This window comes from Balaenoptera musculus, chromosome 11 (genome assembly GCF_009873245.2).
Source record: "Balaenoptera musculus isolate JJ_BM4_2016_0621 chromosome 11, mBalMus1.pri.v3, whole genome shotgun sequence".
Classification (NCBI taxonomy): domain Eukaryota; kingdom Metazoa; phylum Chordata; class Mammalia; order Artiodactyla; family Balaenopteridae; genus Balaenoptera; species Balaenoptera musculus.
In genome coordinates, this window is record NC_045795.1 from 37,211,692 (window position 1) to 37,235,634 (window position 23,943).

The window sequence follows — 23,943 nt, forward strand, 5'->3', positions numbered from 1 at the left end:
GAACTTAATCCCGCAAGCCATGCGGCACGGCCAAATAAATAAATAAAATAAAATGTATGCTGAATGCGGACCTAGATTGTGTGTTTACACTTCTCTTCTACACACCTGGGCCCTAGATGATGAATTCTACTTCTCCCAACCCTCCACAGCAGAGAGGATAAACCATCTGCACTGGTGACAAGACGTTGAGTTCTAGAGGGGGTGACTGCAGGGGACTCTCGTGAACATCCAGCAGAAAGGGGCTAAGGCAGCTCAGCCCTCTCTCTCTACAGGTTTGGCATGGCTGGGTGCTTGTCCAGAGCTCTGTAACTGCTAGATAAAGATCAGAAAGCTTCAGGGGAAACAGTTATAAGAAAGAAATGGAAACACTGATGCTCACGATCCAGTCACTTTCTAGGTGACAAGGGCCTTGCCTCTGATGATGGTTATCTACCTTTATCAAAACAGTGAAAAAGTCTCAGGAGAAAGTGACCTTATCTAAAAATAAACTTCATCATCCTGTGACAAGCCCATTCAGCATGCTGGGATATATCAGTTCTTTCTCCCCTACCCCTGCCACTCCACCCTAGCATTCTTTGTTCCTGAGCCATCAGTTTTCATATTTTTGGATTATATTCACTTGCACACACACAAAAAGACCTAATGGCATTTGCCGAGAATATTACACAGCACTTCCCAGGCTGCAAAGTGGTAGTGAGGCAGGGGTCACAATTTTAGGGCCTGCACAGGCTAGAAAGAGTGAAAACATTGTTCCTCACCACTGGCCATGTCCTAGCCCCAGGCTCCAGCCTCTCTGGGTGAGCAGATGGCCCAAAGGAAGACTGGGAGGAGGAAGGCGAATGAATCAATGAAAGCATCTCACCTCCAAGAAGAGAGCATAAATATGATCTGTTCTGTGATTTCAAGATGTGTCACACCCTCACAGGCCACAGCCAGAAGGTCCTTTCATAGAAAGGACATCTGGGATTCTCACCTCTGCCATTTACGGGCTGTGCAGTCAAAGGCAAGTCCATAATTTATGTCTTTAAGCTCGAGCTTCCTCAACTGTAAACTAGGACTAATGCAGGTTATTTTTTAAGGCTATTAGAGGATTAAATGAAGTACCATATGTCAAAGACCTTTAGAAACTGTACAATACTAAACAAACGTAAGATAACATTATATTCAACTAGATCAACTTCCTTAGAGTCAAAACTCTGGTCCCTTCCATCCTTTCGTCTTTGCAATGCCTAGCACTGTGCTCCACATGCAGCAGGCACTTCATAAGTGCTGTCTAATTTCTTCTAAGACAGCACTGAAAATTAAAGATCTACATTCAGTTTTTGTCTCCTGTTACGTTTCACAGCCAATGTTTTCTTACCTCAACAATAACCCCAAGCACACAAGTCCCTCACATAACGTTTTGGTTTATAATATGCTTCCATATACCCAAAGAATCTAAATTCCCTTCTTTCCCTTGTCCCTTCCAATTCTTGTTTATGATTTCTTTATTTCCCTACCCTAGCCTCTTTTCTCCTTTTTCCACAACCTGCAGAAGCAGAAACACACTGAAAAACCTCGGAGACCCTCCCTCTGGCTTCCCACCTCCAACCTCCTCACCCTTTCCCAAGCTTCAAGTTCTCCACACTCTTATTCTGTAATTCGCCTGATCCAAGAGCCACTGAGACCCTGGCAAACCTGGGCATGTGCCTGGGGCTTCCACCACTCCCAGCTCTAGAGTGTCTCGCCTGAAAAACACACCAAGCCTGCCGGGCTTGGCTGTCACTCTGGTCCTCGGGGGAAAACAGAGGTGAAAAGAGAGAAGAAAACACTAGGAGCTGAAGAGAAATCACTTTTTATAGTGGAGCGTAGAAGAACATCTCTGAAAGGGCAATTCTCCATGGCCACTATCAATCAATTCAAGTCAAGAAGCTGCCTGAAGCATCACAAACACGGCTGCCTTTTCCTATGTAACTAATATCTCCACCCTCGACCTGAATGGGACAACCCTGATGCCTACTTCATTTTCCTGACAGCCAAAGACAATAACCAGAAACCAGCTGCTGGAGGCGTTTAACATTCAAAAGCCCAAAGTGATGCTGTGACTTCCCAGCGGCTTAACAGAGTTCCTTTGCCAGGCAGGGGTTTAAAAGAAATCATTTGGAGCTCAAAAAATTAAATCAACATTACATCAACCTAATTTTCTCAAGATGCTAATTCCAAGAGCTGTTTTGTGCAGCTTGCTGGTACTGTAAAATGGGGAGGAAGACCTGGGAGAGAGAAATAACTAAAGACTGGAGGGGTCCACCTACCAGTTTTGCCAGCACTGAAGAAGCAGTCAGGCAGGTGAAGCCGAAACATTAAAGAACTTGGAAAACAAGTTTCTTTAAGCAGTGGATAATCGGGGCCTAGTAGAAGGAGGGTAAGTGAAGCAGAAACAGGTTCGGGAACAGCTGGCTCCTGGCCCCTTCACTGTCAGAGAGAACTGACTTTCTAGGACTGGGTAAAAATGCTTTGAAACCCTGAAGGGAATGTTAGAATGAAATTTCCTTTTTTCTTTCTCTATCATTATGGAGGGTCTGTGTTCAGAAAAATGACATGTAGCAAAGTAGAAAATCATTTTGCTCTACCACTTCTTGAGAAGGGCCAAAGACTGGTAATTATGATCCCACACAAAGCTTGTTCAGAGAGGCAGAAAGGGAAGTGGCCACATTTGAAATCACAGATTTTAGAGCTGGAACAAATCTTAAGAGTCTTTTGGTCCTACCCCAGCCCTCTGGCAGGTTAGTAGGGCTAATTTCAGAGATGAGACAGCTGAGACCCAAAGAAGGTATGAACCTAAGCGACACCACCTGCGACTAAGTGCTGCACTCCATGCCCGCCCTCAACCCTCACTGAACACAGCCTAGATCTTCAGACACAATATTGATTTTAAATAGACCAGTGAAAGAACCCAGATGCCCACATTTCATTCAACACTCAAACATTTCCCAGAGTACTGCCCTCTCATACCAGAAACAGCAACCAAATCAGATGAGGTCACAAGTTTCAATTTGGAACACTCACTGTAAGGACTGTATACAGTCATCCCGCAGCATGTGCAGGGGATTGGTTTCAGGACCCCTGCAGCCACCAAAATCTGCAGATGCTCAAGTCCTTTATATAAAATGGCAGTGTACAGTCGGCCCTCTGTATCCGTGGATGCAGAACCTACAGACACGGAGGGCTGACTGTACTCAGACTCTACCTCATCCATGGTAGGAAGAAGGCAGGGGAAAGCTCCCTGGTGGCAACTGGCCTCCACACATCAATGAGCACAGAAAGGCTTTACAAACCCCCAACCCTGTACTCTTATCAGCTCTCAAGTCCACCAGAATTTCCAGAACACAAGCACCATGGGGAAAGGGATCACGTCTATCTCCTTCAAAATTATATTCCTGGTACTGTGCCTGGCAAAAAGTCGGGGTTTTGATAAATACACGTTTAATGAATGCAGGAGGGAGGCCTGTGCTCTAGCTCATGGCCTCCTCTCCCTGCCCCCTAGGCCTACAGATGCACAGATGCTGATTTTGTCAGGATTGCCCCTTCTCCACCCCTGCAAGCCCTGCTGCCTCCACTTAGAGTGAGCAGCAGGGTCTGCAGAGTTGGGGGGTGGGACTCAGGGCCCGAAGCCCTAGAGACAGCTGCTTACTGGGGCACTCCTGGGACCACAGGAAGCACTGTGGAACCCTACCTGAAGAGCTCAAAGCAAAATATATCTCTTTCACAAAATACATCTCTATCACCTAGCAGGAATACTCTCCTAGCACTGCACAAATGGCAATTTCTGAACCACTGAAGCTCAAGCTCATTTGGCACTATGAATTCAGAAGCAAAATCTTGTTCTCACCCCATAAGAGTCCCTCGGATTTGTAAACATGCGATCGAACACAAAATCCATGTTAGCCATCTTCATTGCCGCCCTGCAACAAAGCAAGACAGAAAAGTGTGCCTCAGTACCAGACATATGGAGAGCTAAGGCTCAAATGAAAAGGTAAAACAGTGTACATTCAGGTGGGGGGGTGGAAAGAAATGTCAGCAAACCTGTTTAGGAAGAAGACTCCTCGGATCATCTCGTAGGGATTGGCCCGGGTCCGAGCTCGCCGCATCTCCTCCCCATCCAGGATATCAAACACATTCTGCCCAGAGAGAATCAGAACCTGAAGGTGAGCATCACCCTTTGGGATGAAACAGGTGTCTTAACGAGCTTGAGGGGCCTGATTCACAGCCCTCTGAAGAGCTAGGCTCCTGCCGTATCCCAGTTCTGAAATGACCAGATGTGTGACCCTAGACAAGTCACTCAATCACTCTGACCCTCAACTACCTCACCTGTAAAATGGTACAAAATAAAAGGGAAGTAAGCACGTGCCTGGCACATGGTAAGTGGTTAATAAATGGCACGGAGTCACCTCCTGGCACTGGTAATCCTCATAACAAATCTGCTTCTCCACTCCAGCAGCAACTTCCCAAGGGACCAGAGTTCTGACATGAAGGGTACCCAGAGAGTGGGTAGACAAACCAAGACCAGAGTTTTCTGAGGGCGCCTACCACACGGGAGGGAACCCTTCTCCGTTCTCTAATTTTCTCTCTGAAAAAAGAAAGCCTCACTTTACCTGAGTCCCAGTCACCTTAAGGATATTCCCAACACTCTGCCTGCCAGAAAAATAAGCTCTGTGAAGCTAATCTGAGGTCTTGCTTCTTCTCCAACCCATTTCCTCCTCAGAGTTTCCTTGGCTCATTCTGCCCCAGGCAATGCACTTCCTGACCCAAAGACAGGCCAAAAGACATCAAGGGGAGGGTAACACCAACTACTTCTTTTAATTTTTACAACACTGGGAAGTGAGTATTTTCTCCCCAATTTATAGATGAGGAAACTCAAACTCAGAGAAGCTAAAGCAAGTGGCCCAAGGTCACACAGGAAGAAAAAAAAGCTGCTAAACTAGGATTTGAATTCAGCTCTATCTGATGCTACAGAATGATTCCGAACCTTTCACTATGCCAGGCCCCCTTCAGGATTACAATGAACCGACCCACTGAAATTAAGTGGTTCTTTTCCTGGCTACTGATCACAGGGATAGCACAACACTACAGGGCAGGAGAGCCACCAGGAAAAAGGACACCTCACAGAAATGTACCAAGCTACCTATCTGATCTCAAGGAAAAATCTTAGCTAAACTTCAGCCTCCCCACAACTGACTCAAAAGAACAAGAAAAGCCCAGCACAACCCCTCACACAAAATCTTCAACTCCAGCTCTAGCCACAAGTCCTTACCTTACATTGCAACACACTGTGAAGCAGCTCTTCCCCGCAAAACTCTGTTTCATCTTCAATAATCATCTTTCTCTACAGGGAGAAGAAAACAATTAATGACCACGTGTGACTGTATTTGGGGGGATGGATGGGGAAACTAGGGTTCTGAGTGAGTAGAGCAAAAGGGGCCAAAGAACATCAATCCCTGAGGGGCGGGAAAAAGAAAATCCCAAATCCCTCTGGCTCTAGTCCAGATGGCTGTGAGATGAAGCAGCCCCCTGGGTACTCTGACTAGAGCACCATATGGATACAAGACTCATGAATGCTGAGGCTGAGAAAAGCAAACAGGAAGGAGACGTCCAAGCTGTCTGTCCCTAGAGTGTGGAGGCAGAAGGATGGGGAATGCCCCAAATGACAGCTTTTCCCTCAACCAGGAAGCCTCTTGCTCTGTGATGAGTACGAAGGCAGGATCCCAGGCACTGACCTGGTAGTGTCACAGAAAACAAGGGTGAGGGAGCCCCATGGGGATGTCGAGTCCAACTTCATGTCTGAGTGAGGCTACCTCTAAATCAGTGATGCTCAAACTTGGCGTTCTCAGGTTTACACTCTTCAAGATCACTGAGGACCCCCAAAGAGCTTTTGTTTATGTAAGAGATATGTGTATATATATTAGAAGTTAAAACCGAGAAAATGTTTAAATATTTACTAATTTAGTTTAAAAGAAGATGGTATATTAACATAAATAACATTTTTATGAGAAAAAACTATATTTCCAAAAAAAAAATTTATTGAGAAGAGTGGCCCTGTTTTCCATTTTGCAAATCTCTCAATATCTGGCTTAATACACAGCAGCTAGATTCTCCTGTCCACATTTGCATTCAATTGGTCGTGATATCACATGTCATGATCACTGGAAAACTCCACTGGACACTTGTGAGAGAATGAGAATGAAAAAGGCAAATAACTTTTTAGTATCGTTATTAAAATAACTTTGACCTGGTAGACCCCGTGAAAGGGTCATGGAGATCCCTGGAGGTCCCTACACTTTGAGAACTGCTCTCCAGACCATGCTGACTTGGTATAGCTATCTACTTTATTCTTGTAATTTTCCAGAAGGAGATTAAACAAATTTCCTCCGTAACAACTCCCTCAATACTTCCTGAGGACAGGGACAGTGCCTTTTTATCTACCTGGAACAGTGCCCAGCAGTGACCAGAATATACAGATGTATAATAAGCTACTCTAAAAAGCAACCAAGAGGAAGACAGAAGTTATGCATTTTGTGCTGCCCTGCAAGTTAAAGGAGGAAAAACCCTGTCTGCCTCATCTGCCAGGGGCATATCCGTAAAGCCCTTGACACACCTCCTTGATGCAGAATGCTCAGATTCACATTTTTCTTAAACTGTGAGTACACAGATGTACACACCTGACTTGAGGAGGAGAAAAGTCAGGAGATAAGTGCCAAGAATTCAGGGTACATTTTCCTGAAATCCTACCTTTCCCACAACCATCCAATCGCTCATTTCCTGAGTGTCAGGAATTTCAGTGGTACATTCTGGGAACCATGACACCTGCTCACAGGCACTGGGCTACAAACAAAAGAGAGGCAAGTAAGTCAGGTAAGACAGACCCTCAGGGATATGCCCCAACTCACCAGGGCTTCCCCAAAACAATCAAGAGGGACTGAGAGTGAAAAGGGTCCAGGAAGCTGAGGCCACTGGCAGTGTCAGACATTAGAACTAAGAGCCAGAATTCTAAAGTTTAACTTCTGAAGGCCAGGTCCAATTCTGGTTTGAATCCTAAGAAACTTCCCCAGCTTACAAAGTTTCTTTCATTGATTCCAATATTATTTGATGAATACCTACTGTGGGCTAAGAGCTCAGAATGCAGAGTTAAAAAGATATGGTCCTTGGGACCTCCCTGGCAGTCCAGTGGTTAGGACTCCACATTTCCACTAGAGGGGGCACAGGTTTGATCCCTGGTTGGGAAGCCAAGATCCCGCACGCCATGCAACGTGGCCAAAAAAAAAAAAAAAAAAAAAAAGACATGGTCCTTAATTCAAGAGGCCTATAATCAGAGCAGTGGGGACACAGAGAAGTACACGTAGGATACAAGTCCATGATAAGGTAATTACATCAGGAGGACTCAGTGCAGTGAGTCTCACCTCCTGATGCCTTTCATTCCAAGACAGAGCAGAAACTGGCATCTCTAATGCTGCTTCCTCTTAATTTTTCAATTACTTTCCTTATCAAGCTAAAACAGTGGTTTTCATCCTGGCTATACATTAGGATCATCTGCAGACCTTTTAAAAAGTACTGATGCCTGGGCCCCACCCTCAGAGTATATGATTCTATTGGTCTGAGGTGGGGACTGGGTATAAGTATGTTTTTAGAAGTCTCCAAGTGATTCTAACATGCAGCCAGAACTAAGTTCACTGGGCTAGAAAGACATGGATTATAAAACCTAAACAGGTGGCTAACCTGCACTGGCAGCTCCACACATTCCCTCCAAGCAAGTGTGGAGAAGAGATTCACCACTGTGAATTGAAGCGATGAGATTAAAGGCAATATTACATGCTCTGAAAGGCATAAAATGGTATCACAATGCAAGGTCTTGAGGGCAAGCCAACCACCCTTAACAGAGAAAAAGTTTAAAAGAAAAATTACTGAAAACTTTGTCAATGAATCTGGCAGTGAATCATTGTTTCTCCCCCTGGTCAAATCCACCCCCGTTACACATAAATAGTTGTGAATTATAACCTCTCAAAAGAAGCTCATATACACTTTGGAGGCCCCTTTGGAGAGGAAAAGCAGACTCAATCTCGCCATGGAAGTCTGAACATTAAGGCTACCCACAAAGTGGACTTTGAAGCGCCACCCCTTGCACTCCATATTCCTGGGCTGCGGTGGCCGCTGAGCACTCTCCGTGTGGTGACTCCAGGAACTGGGCATTCACCTCAGGCTGCCCAGACTCATTCACCTTAAAGAAGTGACCACCAACTAATAGTTGAGCCAAATTCTTAACCAAAAGACAGGACATCTTTTTTAAGAGAAAAAGTAAATTATGGTAAATGATAATTAGGACAGCCTTGCCTCAAAAAATTTTTTCATGGAATTCCCTGGTGGTCCAGTGGTTAGTACTCAGCACTTTCACTGCCACGGCCCAGGTTCAACCTCTGGTCGGGGGGAACTAAGATCCTGCAAGCCGTGCGCCACAGCCAAAAAAAAAAATTCTTTTTTTCCCAATAGCCTGTCTACATTAAAAACAGAGATTTTATGAGCAAATTTCAGATTCTAAGTTTAGCAAAGTTAGTTCTAATTCTGCCCCATTGAGAGGATAGGGACTCTTCACTTGTTTTCACACAAATGAGGACATGGAAAGCACGAAGTACTTCTGAGGTAAAAACCTACATCTAGCCCCAGTTACAAATATTTGCCCTATTCTGCCTGTCTCGTCTCCTCATAACTACAAGGCAACACAGCAGGACCACCCCCAGAACCCATTAGCTCTTGGCTTGTCGGCATCTTACTCTGACACCTTATTAGGCTTTTATCATGCACAGGATCACAGGACTTCTTTCCTGAACTGGAACATCAGTTCAGGACGCAAATAAAATATCAATTTTCCAGAGTTCAGACCCACATCTGAAGCTCAACTACAGCAACTATGTGGAAGGCTAGATATCTGTGCTCTATTTTCTCTAGTTTCAACTCTATAATGGTAATATTTTACCATTATTTTTAGGTGCTTTTATTATACCTACTTCAAATCCTCTGTGGAATAAGGTAGGGCATAAATAAATAAATAAAAATAAAATCTCAACATTACCTGTGTCATGAAAAGGGATAGAGCCTCCTTTGGTATTCAGGGTTAAAACAAACTCATACCCAAGGAGATAAGCAGACTAAACCCACAACAGAAAAGCTATATGGCATAAACAAACACCTATTTAATACCGAGATGTCATAAACCTGTGGAGGTGCAAGGACCTTGGAGGGCACCTAATCCAGTCATTCACACAATGGGAGAGTAGGTCCTCATTTGGCCCCATCTGAATCCTTTCAGCAAAGGGAGCTCACTACCTCATTAGGCACCTTCGTCACTGGTGGAAAGCTGTACCTATTTATTAAAGCTCTTTGTGGAGACACACTCTGCCTTCTTGCATCTTATACCCACTGGTCTTAGACAGTCCTATATGAAACAACAGGAAACAAATCCACATCCCACCATATCTCCCCCAGACTCCTGTTTTCCATTTTGGACACCCCAGTATCTTCCACATAAGAAACTAGTTCCAATCTCCACTAACCACCCTGATCATACTGCCTCTGGAGACTTCTAGTTTGTTAATGTTAATATGGCTTCATAAAGCCATGAATGGCTTTCCTGTCTCCTCCTCTCCATACCAGTTACCTCTGGCTCAGCTCGCCAGTCCACATTCAGCTCTTGGTCAAAGCCTTGCAGCGTCAGACCCAAGCCTCGTCGACCTTTCTGATTAGAGGCCTCAACGATGTCTTTCCGACCCTGGCTGTATTTACCCAATCCTTCACCTTCCTTGAAGCCCATCTTGGCCTGAAAAAGAGAAGTAATGGTGCATTTATATAAATAAACAGACATTTATTTAGCCCTTATCATGTGCCAGACATGTTAAACCCTAAGAAATATAAACGAGTAAGGCTTAAGGTTTTCCTTCTAGCCTAATGAAAAGAAGCATAAATAAGCAACTGCAGTTTAACTGTGGGCCCAGTGGCTGCCTATCCTGGAGGTGAAACTCTAGGGCAACTATAAGTTGGATAAATGAGAAGGGACCTCATAGCTGTAATTAAAGGCACCAAGAGTATATAATGAATCTCATTGAACATTTGCACAACTACCCTTCCAGCTAATTTGTCTGATTAAGTGAGAAGTAGATCCAGGGTAAAGTTGATAAAGAGAACATAATCTAAAATGGAACCGCTTCAAGCGGCGACTTCTAAACCTTACCCTTAACCAGTCAAATGGCCTTACTAGGCAAGCACAATGAGGGCTTGTAGGAGCCCACTTAATCAAGAGATTAACTGAAAAATCACTTCATGTAAAACTGAGGTATGGGAGATACTATAAGACTCTGGACAGAAACATTTTTTTAAATGTCACAACTAACTAAAAAGCTTACATTAAACTCTAGAGTCACTGAGCCCAGTTACATACCCCCAAAACCAGAGACCCGAATCCCAATACCCACACACCCTTGTCTAATAAAAGAACTCCTATCCTAAGAAGATCTAATTTACCCTAGAAGGTCTATATTCCATACGGAAGGGGCATTACCAGCTCAGGAGCCAGATGAAATTCCTACAGTAGCCACAAATCTTTCCCCAGGTCAAAGAGTCTGACTGAGTCACAAACTTCCCCATCTTCCACTTCCCCAAAGTTTTTGGCCCCAACCCAGAATCCTGACTATGACTTCAGAAGTGGCAGTTCTCATTCTTAAATGAATCCAACAGAAAATGGAGAGGTCAACTATAATATTCTTGAAGCTAGACAGAAGACAAACTTGGATTTTCCTAACCTTTGCACATACACTAAAGTCTCATAAGGAAAGCAGCAGATCTTCCTTTTCACCTTCTTTCTTGTGGTATACCAATGGGGTACTGAAGTTAGGAAGGAAAACTAGGCCCTCTTTTGGAAGTAATACAAATACTCCCATTTATTTTAGGCACCTAGGAGTGAGCAGGATTTTAGTCATTTCTTTTGAGATCACTCACTAGAGCAAAAAATCTCAGCGTGAAGCCTCTTTATCCACCGACACACATTCATGTGTTCACATATGCTCACAAGAACTCAGCTCTGGACAGGACAGGAGCAGCCACTGCCCATGGATGATTCAAATGTGATACTTCTATCAAGAGGGGGTCACACTCTCTCTACTAAACTACAGCAGCTCTCTACTAAACTAAAGCAGAGGAAAAACTCATGCCCTCACTTTGCTTCTTCTCCAATACCAATACAATTTCCCTTCTCTCACTCTGCTAGTAGAGCTTCAGAAACCCAACACAACCTAACCCAAGCCCTGACATACCATAAGCTTCTGGGACACACTGTTATACATGGAATAGCGAGAGGAAGTTCCCTCCACGAGAGAGTCTGCTTTGAATGCATCATCAAAAGAGTCAGAGCTGCGTTGCTTCCCCTCAGTCTCACTGTCAGACCCACTTAGGCTTGTAGCAGATGCTGCAAAAGAAAAAAGGAAGATGTTTTGGTGCGTTTATGGCACAATTTGCCTCTAGAAGTCCAAGTTTCATTTATTCAACTAGTGTTTAGTATATGCACTGCACACATGAAGTTCATTAAATGACCCAGGTCAAATGTATTCTCTACCTTTTACAAACTGTGTAATCTTGGGCAAGTCACTGAGGTTCCTAATGGTACCTGACACACAACAGGAGTTCACAATATCAGTTTTCCTTTCCCATCCCTTACAAAACTGGGATGGTAATACCTTCCTCATAGGGTTGTTTGAAGATTAAGTGAAAAAATGTATTTGAAAGTACACTGTCAGATATAAAATGTATTTATTGATGATATGACTGTTATTTCTGCTGCTATTTATTATTCGAAAATCAATTTCCAAACACTGATACCTGGTTTCATTTTCAACAATTCTATCACAGGACTAACAGTTTCTGATTGTTTAACCTCCTAGTTTCCTGTTTTCATGGTCCTTCAAACTTGTAGGTGAGATGGTGGGTCTACAGCACAGCCCCAGAGAAGAGCGGCTCACAGGGGGAAAGTGGGGAAGAGAAAGGGAGAAGTGAAGGGGGAGGGGAAGACAGGAAAGGAAGGAAAAAGAGAAGAAAAGAGAGGACAGGGAAGAGGGGGTGCTCAGGCAGCAACACCAACAGAGGTGGAGAGTAGAGGAGCTGAACTTAAAGGCTCCAGGAGGGAGCTGCCGGCCTGAGAGAGCCAAGCCACTATCTTCATTATCAGCAACTTTGTTGCCAAAGTATTCCAAATAAGACCCACCTTAGCAGCTGCCGGAAGTGGTGCGTTACCTGTCTCCTGGTCAAGTGGGATAATCCACAGTCTAGATAGTCACTGTAACTGGGTCTTTCCCTATCTTTTATAGATACGTGAAATCTCTTAACTTAAAAGATATTTCAGGACTTCCCTGGTGGCACAGTGGTTAAGAATCTGCCTGCCAATGCAGAGGACATGGGTTCTAGCCCTGGTCCAGGAAGCTCCCACATGCCACGGAGCAACTAAGCCCGTGTGTCACAACTACTGAGCCTGTGCTCTACAGCCCGTGAGCCTCAACTGCTGAGCCCACATGCCACAGCTACTGAAGCCCGCACGCCTAGAGCCTGTGCTCCACAACAAGAGAAGCCACCGCAATGAGAAGCCCGCGCACTGCAACTAAGAGTAGCCCCTGCTCACCACAACTAGAGAAAGCCCACGCACAGCAATGAAGACCCAATGCAGCCAAAAATTAATTAATTAAATAATTTTTTTTTAAAAAAAGATATTTCAGGGAATTCTCTGGCAGCCCAGTGGTTAGGACTCGGTGCTTCCACTGCCGGAGCCCAGGTTAGATCCCTGGTTGGGGAACTAAGATGCAGCAAGCCACGTGGCGTGGCCAAAAAAAAAGATATTTCAACCCAATATAATTTTATTCAGGTAGTTCTTAAGGAAAACCCACCCAAATTTGGGAATAGATTGTATCTCAAAAATCTGGTAAACAGGGGACTTCCCTGGCCGTTCAATGGTTAAGATTCCACACTTCCACTGCAGGGGGCGAGGGTTCGATCCATAGTTGGGGAACTAAGATCCCGCATGCTGCTCTGCGTGGCAAAAAAAAAAAAAAAAAAAGAAAAAGAAAAATCTGGTAAACAATTTCTGCATATTTCCATTGAAAATGGTATTAAACTGCAAGCCAGGAGGAATGCAGAACAGGAAATAAGGGTGGTAGTATCCAATCTGATCCCAAGGTTTGAGAAGTTGTATAGTGCTCAACAGTATACAAATCTCATTAATAAGTAATTGTGCTTATTTAAGAATAAAATTTTTTTAATTCTTCAATTTATGAATATTATTCTTACAAACATCTATCAGTTGTTAGGATATAAATGCTTGTTATTTAGACCTAAATACTTAATAAACTAAACTGTTAGGTATTTCTTTTGGTATTTTTAGGGCATGGGGAAAAAAGTTAAGGCAGCACTAAGAGTGCCAAAAACCAAGAAAACTTGGGAACCTCCCTCTGTATTGAAATGGTGAGATCATCGAGACACATTGTCAACTGAATAATAGAAGACCTAGACCATATTCATGAACATGGCATCCTAACTCTTGTGTACTAAAGAGGGACAATAAAAATATAAATTTTTATTTCTGGTCATTGCAAGAAGAGCTTTTGGAAGGAAAGATATAAAAGACCAATAAAAGTGATTATCCACACATGTGGGGTTGAGGCATGGAAAAAGAATACCAAAATGATTACTTGGAACGAGTGAAAGTGGAAGAAGTGAAACTTGATTTACATTTTTATATCACTAGAGTTTATATTGGCTATCATTTTATATTTTTGATTTATGAACCATGTGAATATATTATCTTAATTAAAAGATAATATTAATTATCTTAATTAAAATTTTAAATAAATGTAAAAAAAGAAAACTAACTTAGCAATGTAGCACAATTCCTTTAAGGAAGAAAGGAAGTCCCTGAGAAGAGATGTTGACTCAAAGTTTGGCTGCTTGTGGGAGGTATTTGCAGAAAGGCACAAAGGGCAGCCATGTAAAAAAATTATTTATATATACCCAAAATGGGCATTATACAGGTATTCATAACTTGAGGATTACATCCTAATTCTAAAGACTGTCTGCACTGATCCATCCATTTCCCAGTGAGAACACAAACTAAGGGTTGACATTCAGAGAAGAGCGAAGTCTTCCCCAGCACCCCAGGCCTTCTCCCTTCCACGGTGCTCCAGTAGCACCAGTATTCATACCATCAGCACAGCACTCATCACACTGCCTGAGAGCTAGTTGTCACATGCCACCCCACTGGACAGGATCACTCCTAGAGAGCAAGGACTCTGCCACAACCAACATTCTATCTCCAACACTTGGACTAAGGCTTTGCATTTAATAGAAATTAATTAACTGCTCACTGTAGTGAATTTAAAGAACTGTCACCCAGTTGTCATCTTTGCTAAGCACCCACTAAGTGTACCTCAGGATATTTCCTCTTACAACACCTCATACATGCAGTGCAAGACGTTCAGCTCTCAAAAATATAAGGAAGGGTACATGTCATTATATATTTGCCCAAACCCATGGAGTGTACAACATCAAGAGTGAACCACAATATAAACTATGAACTCTGGTTGATAATGTTGTGTCAGCACAGGTTCATCAATGTAACAAATGTAGCACTCTGGTAAGAGATGGTGCTAATGGGAGAGGCTGTGCATATAGGGGCAGGGTGTGTAGGAGATACCTTTGTACTTTCAATTTTGCTGTGAACCTTAAACTGCTCTAAAAAAAAAAAGAAGTCTTTAAAAAAAGAGTTTTTTTAAAGGTTCAACAACAAAAACAACAAAAAGTTTAAGCATGAGGATGGAATACCTATATCCTAGCAGAGAACTGAGTCCCCCTTGGACTATCACTTAGCACCCTGCACCCCAGTAGGCTGAAAAAGGACATCTGATATTGTTTAACAGATCAGACAACAACTTTGGTTCAGGACCTGTTTTATAAATGGTCCATGCTATATACAATGGAGTACTATCCAAAAGTAACAACCTTACCCCCAGAGAGCTTAAAAATCCAATAGCTAAAATAAATATGCATTTTTAAGGATATAACATTTTGCAAAAGAAAGGCAGGTGAACATGTGTGAAAAAATTAGAATAAACTTAAAACCAAAATTCTGGCTCCTAAGGAGGAATTCTGGTTGAGAATATCCCTGAATGAGAGGCACCAAATCTGCCTTCGTCCTCTTAAAAAGGTGGCTGTTCAATTCCCTCAATAAGGAGCTGACTTGCTTACATGGACCAATGCAGCACACGTCACAGAGTGCCAGAGAGTGCCACTCAGAAGGAAAGACCCAGAACATTAACAATGAGTAACCATGGAAACTGAGAAGTGCGGTGATATTTATTTTGTTTTGCCTTTTCTGCATTTTCTGTGTGAGAAATAAGAATATGTTAGTTTGAAAATTAGGGTTTAAAAAAAAGCTATAAAGAAATAAAGTATCATTCTAAGCCTTGTGCAGAATTTGGTTCCTTTCCAGAAAAATCTTCAGAGGACAGCAGATATGAGGGGAAAGACCTTCTGAGTAGCTTAAAACTAAGCCTGGGCCTCTCATCTCTCATTGCCCACGTGGAGGAGAAATGTGCTCTGCAACAGAGCTCCCATATGTTAAAGAACTGTGCTTCCAAAGGTGCAGAGTCTCTTCACTCAGTTGCTTCCATGCCTCCAACCTGTACCGCTCAGTGCAGGAATGGGGGCACCTCCCTGAGCACTGCCCTGAAGTTTCCCTGGGCAGCCCAGGAATCCAGAGACTAACCTAGAAGCTACAATGTTAAATGAGCTATTATTTCTTTCACCAGCTATCTGGAGATTCACAGGTCTATCTATATAAATGTTAGGAAAACCTGATGTCCTTCTCAAAGGAGAGTGTGCCCTTGGTCCAGCTCTAGGGAGTTGCCAGGCTGTTAGGTTTGCTTAAGGATCCATCACTGGGCACCCATCAATGGTATGAATATCATTCCTGGGCATGCAGGGTTCCTGCCACCCTCAGATCTCAGAGGGAGATCTTTTGTTTTCTTTGTCCTCATGCCATTTTTGGACCAAAATGACACGAAGAACCAAATTTGGGTGCAAGGCTCATTGGGCAAATCCTTGGTGGCTCTGGTGCACTATTCCAGCACCAGACTCTGGCACAAAGATCTTTCCACTCCATTTCTCTTCCTTAGCTGTCACCTAATGTACAGATACCTGTCCTGTCCAGGTTCTGAGAATGAGGTTGATGAGAGCTAAAATATCATCCTACTAGGCTTTTCTTTGTGAGATCAAAAAGTGTGCTGGATAAGCAGATAACCCTTACTTCTCTCTTTTATTTCATGTGCTATTTAAAGCCAATTCTCAGCCTGACATGATTTAAGACAAAGTTCCCTAGATTAGTCCTGATGTCCACAGACTGCCACAGCCACTACTCATTTTCACCCCTGGGCCTTTGGGGCCACTCTTTTCAGATGAAAAGAAGACAACTGTCTTGGCTGCAGCAGGAACTAAAGAGGAAGTTCAGCCTCCCAAGACTGATAAGAATTTAGCAAACATTGAGCAGACAATCTTGTGATGAGGATATAAATTAACAGGAGTAATAAGGTCAGTCTATTAAAATCATGAGTTTCATTAAGAACTTGCCAAAATTGGGTGGCATTCCCATTTACCTCCCCAGGATCTCCCCTTCTAAAACCTACCAGAGAGCCCAATACATTATTTAGAGCTTTCATTTAAGATTTCTTCTCTACCTGATAGAAATCATTACTCTTACGTCAGTTTAAAGAAAACAGGTTCATTTTATAGAAGAATCAGAGATTTCCCAGCTACTGACAAAATTTTCCGTAACAGAACAGTGGGTCAAACATGCCAAGATTAAAAATGACAGTGACAACACACAAGGAGGGACAGCTCTAACCACTAACGGCCAAGGTGAGCGGCACACAGATGCAGAAGAATAAATTATGGACTTTAATCAACACCACATCCTGCCTAACAACTGCTGTGGAATACACTCATTCCTGGTTAAAGACTCAATTTCTCCTTCATGCCAGACAAATGGTAACTCGTTAAAGCAATTTAAACAGACACCAATAAAGGCAGTTTTTGATTAAGGTCATGAATCTGGGCTGACAGGAAAACGATGGTGTTTCAGGGAAAATGGCCTATTTAGCGAAGAATTAAACCTGACGGAGGGGAAGGCACTTTCAGTGTGGTGCCGGTGAAGGAGCCCAGCCACTTCCAAAGCAACACGCCGTGGGAGGGCCAGGAGCCCACACTAGATGCACAGCTGAAAAGAAAAGGAAATTGTCTTGGGGTCTAGACCACAGTTTCCCTGTGACAAACAACCAAAAAGAAAAAAACGACCTCCATCTGCCTCTCCTTGCTTCAAAACGTTATTTAATAGCAAATTTCCAAGAGTTTATTTAGGCTTGAAAATGCCTTCAAACTCCTCTTAAAATACTCTAAAGAGTATACGATGCCCCAGTGGCCATGACAACAACATCCCTTTTCTTCTTTAGTCTGGTCAGATGTTAGACTCTGACTGGCAATGCAGCTACCCTGTCAATAATGTAAAATAAAAACCGATTAAACTAAATAGATCTATTAATGAGTCATCATACTGATCAAGCAGAGGAAGCACAAACAAGGCCCAGAGAGACAAAAATAGCAACTACTTTTTTTTTTTCTATTTGTACTCCCTAAAGAGCATTTTTCAATCATCTGTTCAACAGTATGTCCGGGTAGAAGGGGTTGGAGCAAAAGGAAACACACCTGCTTTAATGCAATGACTTGAATAGGAAAGCCGCATATAGATCTCAGGGGATATGTAGTTTCTGGCGAGACAGTTAACTACCAGGGCACACTGTCCAGGGGATGCCTAAGAGAAGCCAACACAGAACAGAGATGATATAAATGTGATGTACTTAATGAAACGATCCTCTGTAGACTGGAGGAGGCATAGGCAAAATGAATGAGGCAAAGCATTTTATGCTTCTTGGAAAAGATACTACTGTTGCCTTCCATCAGTTCTATTCAGTAAATATTTACTGAGCATTTATTCCACGCCAGGCATGGGGTTGCAGGGGGTGGGGCACAGAGAGCAGTCTTGCTGATGAAGACACCAGACTCTAGCCCTCAGAGTTTTTTTGTCAATGTGGAGCTGCCCTTCCTAAAATTAGCTGACCCAGGGAAATCTAACAATGTTTGTTTGCCTCTGCCTCCTGCCTCATTTTTCTGCAAATGAAAGGAACCAAACGGCCTATTGCCAGACGCATACAAGGTACAGGCCACCGCTAGATTTCCATTCTGTACAAACAACAGCAACAGTCAATCCTGACTGAGTCATATGGTGCTACTTCTAGAAAAGGTTAAAGACATTTGGTACAATTAAAAGGAGTTCGTGGGAGGGTGGGAGGGAGGAGGAAAATCTCAATTCACAGTCACATTTTTAAAAGCTTGAAATTTAAATTAGACTGGTTCCCTTGAAAGATCCTTAACTATACACCTTCCTCTACCTGGGAGCCATTCTCTTGAGAGCAGACGTCCCCCAGGATCCGCTTAGAACCAGATACCTCCACCACCTAAGTATCATTTATTCCCCCAGGCACGCTCTCCCTTTCCTGCAGGCCATTTCTCCCACTACCCCAGAGCCCTGCCCAAGGAGACTCTACCTTCATCAAGTTGCTCAAATCCCAGGTGATAAGCAAAACTCCCTTTCCTCAACAGGCCCTAGAACCTATATGCCCAATGTATTTTTGCCCTCCCACTTAGTAACCTCAATTACATACAGTCTTTCTCACCTACCCTGGAATCCACTGTGACAACTTTAAAGGCACACGTATCTCCGCACACAAGGTTATAAGAGAGTCTCTTGATCCAGCCAGGATCACAGCCGCCCCAAAGGCTTCATTAGCTGTATGTAAGGCCAGTCAAGCTTCTCCTTTCTGGACCAGCTACTCAGTACAGCTGATGAATAACCACCCTTCAATTAGCCAACCAGTTGAGAATAAACTGTATTTTCTATCACCCTCAAAGGATTCTTCACACTCTTTCAGTCACCAATCTGTCACCAAATTTCATTCCAATTTACCAGTGACCCAGCAGAGGATACAAAATGCAAGACTGCTGGTGTACTGGGTTAAATAGTGCCCAAAAGGTCATGTCCACCCAGCACCTGGGAACATGGCATTTGGAAATAGGGTCTTTGCAGATGTAATCAAATTAAGATGAAGTCGTACTGGATTAGGGTGGGCCCTCCTCCAATGACTGATATCCTCATAAGAAGAGGGAAATTTGAACACAGACACACACAGAGGCAGAGACTGGAATTATGCTGCTACAAGCCAAGGAACACCAAGGATCACCAGCAATCACCAGAAACTAGAAAAGGCAAGGAAGGATTCCTCCCTAGAGCCTTGGGAGGGAGCATGGCCGTGCTGGCACATTGATTTTAGACTTCTAGCCTCCAGAAGTGTGGAGAATAAATTTCTATTGTTTTAAGCTACCCAGTTTGTGGTACTTTGTTAGGAAATTAATACAGCTGGCAAGTAAAGATAAATGCAAATGGAGCTACTTCTAATTGTTTGGTATTTCAGGCAAGCTCAGAGACACTTCACAATTTCTCATAGAAAGCACCTGTGGAAACTGTGAACATCTGTAACCCTAAAAAACAGGCAAAGCAAAATGCTAGTTTCAACCAGATCAGTGAAGTCCTTAGAGCTTAATGTAAACAGTGAACACAGGGATGCTCCAATTCATTTGGGTGTTTCTGATCGTAACTGCTGAGGGAATTGAGGAAACAGAATGCAAAAACCTGAGGGGAATTAGGCCAGATTACTGCAGCAAAGAGCCCAGCCCTGTGAAAGAGCCCCAAGATCATTAACAGCTGAGAGCACAGGGCACTCAATGCTCACCACTACTTCCACCTGGTTTAAGGCAGCAAAAGAGTGCCACCTACTGAAGGACCACAACAGAACTAAGGCACACCTGTAAAACTTCCAATTTTTTAGTTAAAACAAGTTCCCAACTCCCAGGAGGAGAATGGCAAAAGAGAAGAGAGTCTACAACCAGTATCTCTCTGTAGAATTTGCCTAATTTTCCTCAAGAGGCACTTAACTGTATTCTGCCCAATTCAGGCATCAGTGATTCAAATAACCAGATGGTCAGTGGCCTCTGACCACACAGGCAAGCTTACCTTTTGCTGCATGATTGACAGAGGAGGGAGGTTCATCGTCAGATGTAGAGCTGAGGTTCAGGCCAAGCTCTGCAACTCTTTTCTTCTGTTTCTTGAGAGGGGCAGTGCATTCCGAATCATTTCTCCTCCTCATTGTTACTGCAACCACAAATCCAGATAGTCAGCTGCCCTTGTCAGAGATACTAGGATCACAGCAGGAATTCCAAAGAATGGGAATGAACCATTAATGGGATGAAAGTTGGCAACTCCAAACAGCTTCCATTGCCAGCACTTGAATAGCTTCTTCCTCAGAATGAGGTCCAGGAAGGGTGCTAGCCAAGCTCTGGTTTTCAATAACAGCTGTTAGTTTTACTGGAAAATGTGGTGCTCACAGACCCAGAGGCCTCTGGGCCATTGGTGTCAGATACCAAAAAGTCATGGATCAACTCCACGAGCCACAGGGGGAAAAAGACCTTGCGTACTTGTTATTCTATATTTTTGATGCAACACTGGCCATGTGTGACAACAATGTACACTAGAAATTAATCATGAAACCTGATGAATATCAACAAATATTTCCAAGGTGAAAAAAATCATCCCAGAATGATTGCTACATCACCATTATTATTTCACCAGGACAATTAAGAGGTTATACAGTATGATACAAATGTTGGTTTTTGGTTTACTTCAGGATGTTTGAAAACATGGGAGAAGTGGGCAAGTTTTTAAACGGAGTAAGGAATGGAAGCAGCGGTTGACTTAGGACTGAGAAAACAGAAGAGTGGGAAAGTTAGCAGGACCGGAGGTAGCCGTATCACAGGACTCAGGTACAAAAACAATCTTAAGAACAAGAACCCACCTCCACAAAAAAGAATGGAAACAGGCAAGGCACCATGTCACCATCATCCATGCCCATGGGTAAGCATGAGAGGCAAGCATGAGGGGAAAAAAATGAGATGCAGTGAAGTGATTATGAGATTCCTGAAATCTTAAGGAATGATCAAATTAAAGAACAATTAAGAGTAGAAGTGAATACAGTGGGTTTACACACAACCGCTGGCTATAAGAGGACTCAGAAAAGAGAAAGTACTCAAAAATAGGAGCAAACAGGTGGGTGCTCAGCTGGGCTGCAATTCCTTAGGCAAGGGGAGTTGCAGGTGCACAAGAACAGGCTTACAGTATGGGTCACAGCAGCAAGAGAGTGATGAAATCCAAAGATACCACTGATCCCCTCGTGATTCAAACATGAATCACGTTTCACTTCTCTCCAGCTCAAGGATGAGGCAGCCTACCCAACACATAATCTCATCCTTCCTAAGGAGGCAGCCTCTTACTAGGCACAGGCAGGGGCTATCCTGAGGAAGTAGGAAGAACAGGAGACGCTGAACAAACAGAAAGCAAAACCAGGCTGAGCCACATTTCACTTTAAACTACTGTGTTAAATACCCCCTCAACCCAAAGGCCCATAACGTAAGCAAAAAGGGCCCTCTGATTCCTAGCGACTCCGGGGGAGACTGGAAGCACAGGAAACTCAAGAACTGTGTTGAGGTAGGTGCCAAAAAAGGAGAGGAAATAGCGTCCGAAAGGCAGGAGATACAGATGCTCCTCCCCAAACCACCTCAGATTTGGGCCTTCCAAATCACCTCATTCAACCCTCTCCTTTTCCACTTAAAGAAACTGAGGCCCCAGAGGGGAAGGCCGCACAGCTAACCAGTGCCCAGCTCAAGTGACCTACACATCCAAAAGAATGTGCCCTGGCAGGGAACTTCTAAGTGGAAGGCAGAAGGCCTGGTTCTACCTGCTGCTCCCCCAGGGAAGGGGTTCAAATCCCCTCTCCAGTCTTCTCTCCCTGGGCCTCGGTTTCGCATTACCACCCCTATTCATAGAGGGAAGAGATGAGCTCACATCTCCCCGGGCCAGTCTTTTCATTTGTAGATAACGTGAGTGTGTGAATGTGTGCGCAGAGACGTTTGGCAGCGGCAGCTGGCGAACTGGGGATGCGGCGCGGGGAAGAAGGGTATAAAGGAGGAAGGGAGAGAGAAAGGGCGGTGAGGGTCACGACCGCCCATGGGGGGCCGAGGGGAAGATACTGAGCCCGCGGGCCCGCCCGCTCGCTCCCCCCGGGCCGCGCGTCGGCACTCACGCTGAGGGAAGAGGGCGAGCTGCCAAGGAGCGGAGAGGGGGGAATCAGGCCGCCGATGCCGCCGCCACCAGGCCTGGCCCTGCCGCTGCCAGAGCCGCCTCCTCCTCCCCCAGTTTCGCTTCCCCACAAGCCCGCCCCGGTCCGCTGGCCGCGTAGTCGCGCTCGGGTCCCGCCCTGCGGGCCGCGCAGCTTGATGACGTCAGGGCATCCAGCTCCCTCCACCCTCCCGGGCCCTGGCCCAGGGGCAGACGGCTCTAGTTCTGGCCCGCCCCACCCCCTGCCCCCGAGCAGCCCAGAGCGCCTGCGCAGAAGGCCCAACGGAGAAAGGATACAAAAGCAAAAGTAACCAGGTATCTTCCGGCTTTGGGTACGAGAAAGAAGTACTAAAAACAAAAAAGGCCAGGTGCCATCACATCAACTCATCTCTCTTAATCTCATTATTATCTTAATTTTACAGATTAAGAACAAGTTTAGAGAGGGAATTCCCTGGCGGTCCAGTGGTTAGAACTCCACGCTTCCATTACTGGGGCACGGGTTCCATCCCTGGTTAGGGAACTAAGATCCCACAAGGCCCCCGGCGCGGCCAAAAAAAACAAAAGGAACAAGTTTAGAGAGGTAAACGGAAAACTGGTTGAGGGCAGAAACCCAGTCTTCTTGTTCACTGCTGTATCCCCAACACGCAGCATACAGTACATTCTCTACAGATATTGAACTAAGGTCCAGAGGAAAGAAAGAAGGCCGCCTGTGGCATTTTACCATATGGACACGGATGGCTTCCTTTGCCAAACCCCTCTTCTGACCTTCAGACCAATATGGCCAAAAGTCTGCCCAACATCCTCACTCAGTCACTTCACACCCATAGATTCAAGTCTGACCTTATATTCTCCCATAAACCTGCTCTTTTTCCAATGAATTACACCACCATTGGTCCAACCAGAAATCTTCTCTCATTCCCCAGAGCCTCCAGTATATACTTTATTGCGTTTACCTACAAATTATCCCAAATCTATCCATTCTCCATCCACATTGCCACTAACCATGCACTCACCTTCTCTCATCAGGATTTCTCCAATAATCTCCAAATCATTGTCCCTGTCTCCAGTCGGGATCCCTCTAGTGCATTCTCTGCAAATCAAAGTGATTTAAAAAAAGAAAAAAAACTAATTTGATCCTGTTACAACACATCAATGATGAAAGCCCATCAATGGCTTCTCACTTCTCTCAGGATGAAGCCAATGTCCTTAGGATGGCATACAAGACCCTCCCATCTGACCCCTTCTGCAGTCATACTTTGAGCTACTGGTCCCTTAGTTCTCCCCATCGCGGTTTTCTCTTGGTTTCTCAACCATGCCATGCCTCTCGAAAGAGTTCATCCCCTTTCCTGGATTGCTCTTCTCCCTCTCTTTGCTTGGGTAACGTCCACTTATCCTGAGGCCTGTTTAGTGTTATCTCTGGTAATCTTTCCTGACCCCACAAGTCTGAGTGGGGAGTCCCCCTAAGCTTCCATAGCCTTCTGTCCTTCACTATCAAAGCACTCACCAGTCTTGTATAATGACCCACTGACTCATCTGCCTCCCCACTCAGCTGT

General features: G+C 44.3%; 1 protein-coding gene across 2 annotated transcripts in view; it reads right to left on the reverse strand.

Annotated features, from left to right (window-relative positions):
- CMTR1 (cap methyltransferase 1) overlaps window positions 1-22,499 on the reverse strand; it is a 57,488-nt gene extending 34,989 nt beyond the window's left edge. Inside the window, exons 1-9 of one of the 2 annotated variants that reach the window (XM_036868851.1) lie at window positions 22,356-22,499; window positions 20,234-20,371; window positions 17,812-17,917; window positions 11,331-11,482; window positions 9,683-9,841; window positions 6,766-6,858; window positions 5,291-5,362; window positions 4,063-4,157; window positions 3,869-3,941 (exon numbers count right to left, since the gene is read on the reverse strand). In XM_036868851.1, coding sequence (XP_036724746.1) covers window positions 3,869-3,941; window positions 4,063-4,157; window positions 5,291-5,362; window positions 6,766-6,858; window positions 9,683-9,841; window positions 11,331-11,482; window positions 17,812-17,917; window positions 20,234-20,269 — 786 coding nt within the window. In that variant the 5' untranslated portion in view covers window positions 20,270-20,371; window positions 22,356-22,499. The remainder of the gene's footprint in view (window positions 1-3,868; window positions 3,942-4,062; window positions 4,158-5,290; window positions 5,363-6,765; window positions 6,859-9,682; window positions 9,842-11,330; window positions 11,483-17,811; window positions 17,918-20,233; window positions 20,372-22,355) is intronic. The other variant, XM_036868852.1, reaches the window with a different exon arrangement.
- Between the last annotated feature and the right edge of the window lie 1,444 nt (window positions 22,500-23,943).